This window comes from Oryza glaberrima, chromosome 3 (assembly GCF_000147395.1).
Source record: "Oryza glaberrima chromosome 3, OglaRS2, whole genome shotgun sequence".
Lineage (NCBI taxonomy): Eukaryota > Viridiplantae > Streptophyta > Magnoliopsida > Poales > Poaceae > Oryza > Oryza glaberrima.
The window spans coordinates 15,170,779-15,175,460 of NC_068328.1; the positions used below are offsets into that span (position 1 = coordinate 15,170,779).

The 4,682-nt window shown below is 46.0% G+C and overlaps 1 protein-coding gene across 1 annotated transcript; it reads left to right on the plus strand.

Moving 5' to 3' along the window:
- Positions 1-2,563: 2,563 nt before the first annotated feature.
- Positions 2,564-4,467, plus strand: LOC127768133 (patatin-like protein 1). The gene is made up of 4 exons (XM_052293664.1): positions 2,564-2,989; positions 3,082-3,262; positions 3,349-3,513; positions 3,621-4,467. The coding sequence occupies exons 1-4, from the start codon at positions 2,625-2,627 to the stop codon at positions 4,206-4,208; spliced, it is 1,299 nt and encodes a 432-aa protein (XP_052149624.1). The 5' UTR covers positions 2,564-2,624; the 3' UTR covers positions 4,209-4,467.
- The last annotated feature ends 215 nt before the right edge of the window (positions 4,468-4,682 follow it).

Sequence of the window (4,682 nt, forward strand, 5' to 3'; positions counted from 1 at the left end):
GTCCCCTTCGTCTTTCCCCGCGTTAACTTGCTGCTCCAGGTTACTTCGCGATGACTCTGACCTCGGTTTCTCCACCCGTCGCTGTAGAACAACGTACGCGAGCACAGGGTGATGAAGTGAAAGGGAAGAATTATAAGCAGTGTTCGACCGGGTCCAACAGATGAAATTCGCGAAAATTGATAAGAGATAATCCATTGAGCACACATATGGTGTGACAAGCTGATTTGCTATCTTCCAAAATGCCCACCGCAACGGGCCTAGACTGCCCGAAACTCCTAATGGGCGATTACTTTACTATTTTAGTAAATTTATGCACCTAAAGTTTGTACACCTCAAGTTTACACATCTAAAGTTTAGAGACCCAAAGTTTATAAATCAAAATTTTATATATCCGACTCAAATTTGAATTTAAATTCAAATATTTTTTATATATAGTATTTCTATACATCTAAAGTTTATACACCTAAAGTTTATAAGTCAAAAGTTTATATATCCGATTTAAATTTGAATTTGAATTATATCCGATTCAAATTTGAATTTGAATTCAAATATTTTTTATATATAGTATTTCTATACATCTAAAATTTATACACCTAAAGTTTATAGACCCAAAGTTTATAAGTCAAAAGTTTACATACCCGATTCAAATTTGAATTATATCCGACTCAAATTGAATTTGAATTCAAATATTTTTATATATAGTATTTCTATACATCTAAAGTTTATACACCTAAAGTTTATAGACCTAAAGTTTATAAGTCAAAAGTTTTCATACCCGATTCAAATTTGAATTTGAATTCAAATATTAGTTTATAGACCTAAAGTTTATAAGTCAAAAGTTTACATACCCGTTTCAAATTTGAATTTGAATTCAAATCTTTTTTTATATAATATTTCTATACATAAATTTTTTCATCTTTTGTTTTCTTTTTCTTTAAATTTATAGTGTAGTAAGAAGAGAGAAGAGGAGGAGGAAGGCGAGATTGGGTGGGGAGGGGGGGGGGCAGAGGAGTGTATAGGGGGATGGGGATCGATCGATCGCCCATAAGCCACGCCCTCGACTGCCGGCTTATTTATGTCCCTCATGTGCACCTATCATTTCCTAGGCCCGATCAAGGCATGGGAGATATCACTTGTGGTAAAGTGCACAGTCCAACTCACTAACTAAGGATAGTCTAAATGGTAAAGTGAACAGCCCGACCCAATAACTAAGGATCGTCCAAATCATATCGAAATGGTTTCATCACATGAGTGATTTGAGCCACAACTTTACATACTAAGGCTATGTTCGTTTGCCTTGGTTAGGAATCCATCCCTCCGGCAAGGAAAACAGAACAGTTCATTAGTGCGTGATTAATTAATTATTTACTATTTTTTTCAAAAATGGATCAATACAATTTTTTAAGCAACTTTTGTATATAAATATTTTATAAAAAACACACCGTTTAGCGATTTGAAAAGCGTGCGCGCGGAAAACGAGGAGGGAGAGTTGGGAACGTTGACATTCGAACAGAGCCTAAGTACATATAACCTAAAATAATAATTTAATGGTTGAGAACTCTCTCTCCATATTTTAAGTTGTGCTCTCTCAACGTTAATTACCGAATATGGGATTAAACCCAGCAGTTTGCTTGTACGTAATATTGGTAGTATTAGCAGTTAGTAGGAGTATATAATTAACATAAATCTGCATGGACATATAGTTTATATACTCTCAATAAGTAGCCAAACTGCGAGGGGGGCCATTACGTAAAATGGATTCAATTAGGATTACCGCCAAACTTAATATGGGACCACCTATATATTTGTCGACAAATTTTCTGCTAAAAATTTGACAGATGTAATTATGGTACAATCGTAGTGTAATTATACTGTAACTTGCATGTAACTACAGTGTAACTTATATATAAGTTTCACATAATTTTGAATCGTTAGATCTATTACAAGATTTGTTTTGGTGAGGAAGAAAACAAATCATAGCACACACATATATGAAAGAATTTGTTCCCACGACCTCTATTTTACCGAAATAACATGTTACGGAGAGATTTTTGAAAATTACATACAAGTTACACTATAGTTACAGTGTAATTACATGCAAGTTATAGTGTAATTATATCATGATTGTACTGTAATTGCATCTGTCAAATTTTTGGGGGAAAATTTGTCGAACTTTGGACTTGTTTGACAGCGCTAATTACTTTTGGATCATGACGCCAAGTTGGTCATCGCAGCCCAATCCTCATTCCTCCACGGGTCCATCCTATTGGGCTTCCATGGGCCTCACCAGTGGCCCCACAGCATATCCATCAAAATCGTTGTCTGACTCGGTCTCTTCTAGCTCGCGGGTGAGTGACTGGAGAGCCGTTGGTTGGGCACTTGCGGTTGATCTGGTCCGTTGCTTCAGCTCAGAGCTCTCCCCCGTCTCTTCCACCAAAGCCGTGTGCCCGTGTGCGTGTGGGTGTGCGCGCACACTGCGCTCGAGCGCCCGCCAAAAATAGTTCGCCGTAGCTCAAAAACGCTCACGCCGCGCGTTCCTGCAAGTCACAGTGACAAGTGACAAACGATCGATCGATCCCTCCATCCACAAACCCTCCTCGATCTCATCTTCCTTCGTCTCGTCAATGGCGGCGAGCTACTCGTGCCGGCGGACATGCGAGGCGTGCAGCACGAGGGCGATGGCCGGGTGCGTGGTGGGCGAGCCGGCGTTGGCGCCGGGGCAGCGGGTGACGTTGCTGGCGATCGACGGCGGCGGCATCAGGGGCCTCATCCCGGGCACCATACTCGCCTTCCTCGAGGCCAGGCTGCAGGAGCTGGATGGCCCCGACGCGCGCCTCGCCGATTACTTCGACTGCATCGCCGGGACCAGCACCGGCGGCCTCATCACCGCCATGCTCGCCGCGCCCGGCGACCACGGCCGCCCGCTCTTCGCCGCCAGCGACATCAACCGCTTCTACCTCGACAACGGCCCACGCATCTTCCCACAAAAGTAACTGATCACCTCGAATTCGATCTCCTCTCTTCGATCTCTGCATTATTTGATTTGATTGGGGATTGTGGGCGGCGTGGCGTGGCGTGCAGGAGGTGCGGCATGGCGGCGGCCATGGCGGCGCTGACGAGGCCGAGGTACAACGGCAAGTACCTGCAGGGGAAGATCAGGAAGATGCTGGGGGAGACGAGGGTGCGCGACACGCTGACGAACGTCGTCATCCCCACGTTCGACGTCAGGCTGCTCCAACCAACCATCTTCTCCACATACGACGTGCGTGCGTTGATTCCATCCGCATTGGCGTTGGAATCAGCTGATTGTTTGATTGATCGAACAATTGATCGGTTAAAATTTTGCAGGCGAAGAGCATGCCGCTCAAGAACGCGCTCCTCTCCGACATCTGCATCAGCACATCCGCGGCGCCGACCTACCTCCCCGCGCACTGCTTCCAGACCACCGACGACGCCACCGGCAAGGTCCGCGAGTTCGACCTCATCGACGGCGGCGTCGCCGCCAACAACCCGGTAACTAATCAATCAAGCAATCCATCAAACGAAGATCCACATGTGCATTCCTGTGGTACAAATGCTGATCGATCGATGGATGGATCGATTTTCGCGAGAACGTACAGACGATGGTGGCCATGACGCAGATCACCAAGAAGATAATGGTGAAGGACAAGGAGGAGCTGTACCCGGTAAAGCCGTCGGACTGCGGCAAGTTCCTGGTGCTGTCCGTGGGCACCGGGTCGACGTCGGACCAGGGGATGTACACGGCGAGGCAGTGCTCGCGGTGGGGGATCGTCCGGTGGCTGCGCAACAAGGGGATGGCGCCCATCATCGACATCTTCATGGCGGCCAGCTCCGACCTCGTCGACATCCACGCCGCCGTCATGTTCCAGTCGCTGCACAGCGACGGCGACTACCTCCGCATCCAGGACAACACGCTCCACGGCGACGCCGCCACGGTGGACGCCGCCACCAGGGACAACATGCGGGCGCTCGTCGGGATCGGCGAGCGGATGCTGGCGCAGCGGGTGTCGAGGGTCAACGTCGAGACCGGCAGGTACGTCGAGGTGCCCGGCGCCGGCAGCAACGCCGACGCGCTGAGGGGCTTCGCCAGGCAGCTCTCCGAGGAGAGGAGGGCGAGGCTAGGTCGGCGAAACGCCTGCTGCGGCGGCGGCGAAAGAGAGCCCAGCGGCGTGGCGTGCAAGCTTTAGTAACTGTACACGCATCATGCTGACGCGATCTTTTTTATTTTTCTTTTTTTTTTTACCTTTCTAGCGGACATGGGGAATAACAAGACGTGACAGTAGTGCAATCGGTTTGTAACGTGCGTATACCAACATTGATCCATTTCTTCATCACAGTTTCAGTTCATCAGTATCCGCGCAGCACAAACACGTACACGTACGTACAGTCGTACACAACGTACAAAAATGGATTATCTATAAATATGCCGCCATTTTTTTTAAAATAAAACGGTAAAATCATTTGGCATGTATTTATTTACACTATAAACTCTCACATGTTTTTATGGCAACTTTATATATTTACGCTGTTAAATCAAAAGTGATTGAAATAGGGCTAAAAGCAGCCATTTTTTTAAAGCAGAACCAATAGCAACACATAGGATAACATAGTTAATATTTCAAATTAAAAATTCACATTCATATATATATATATATATATTA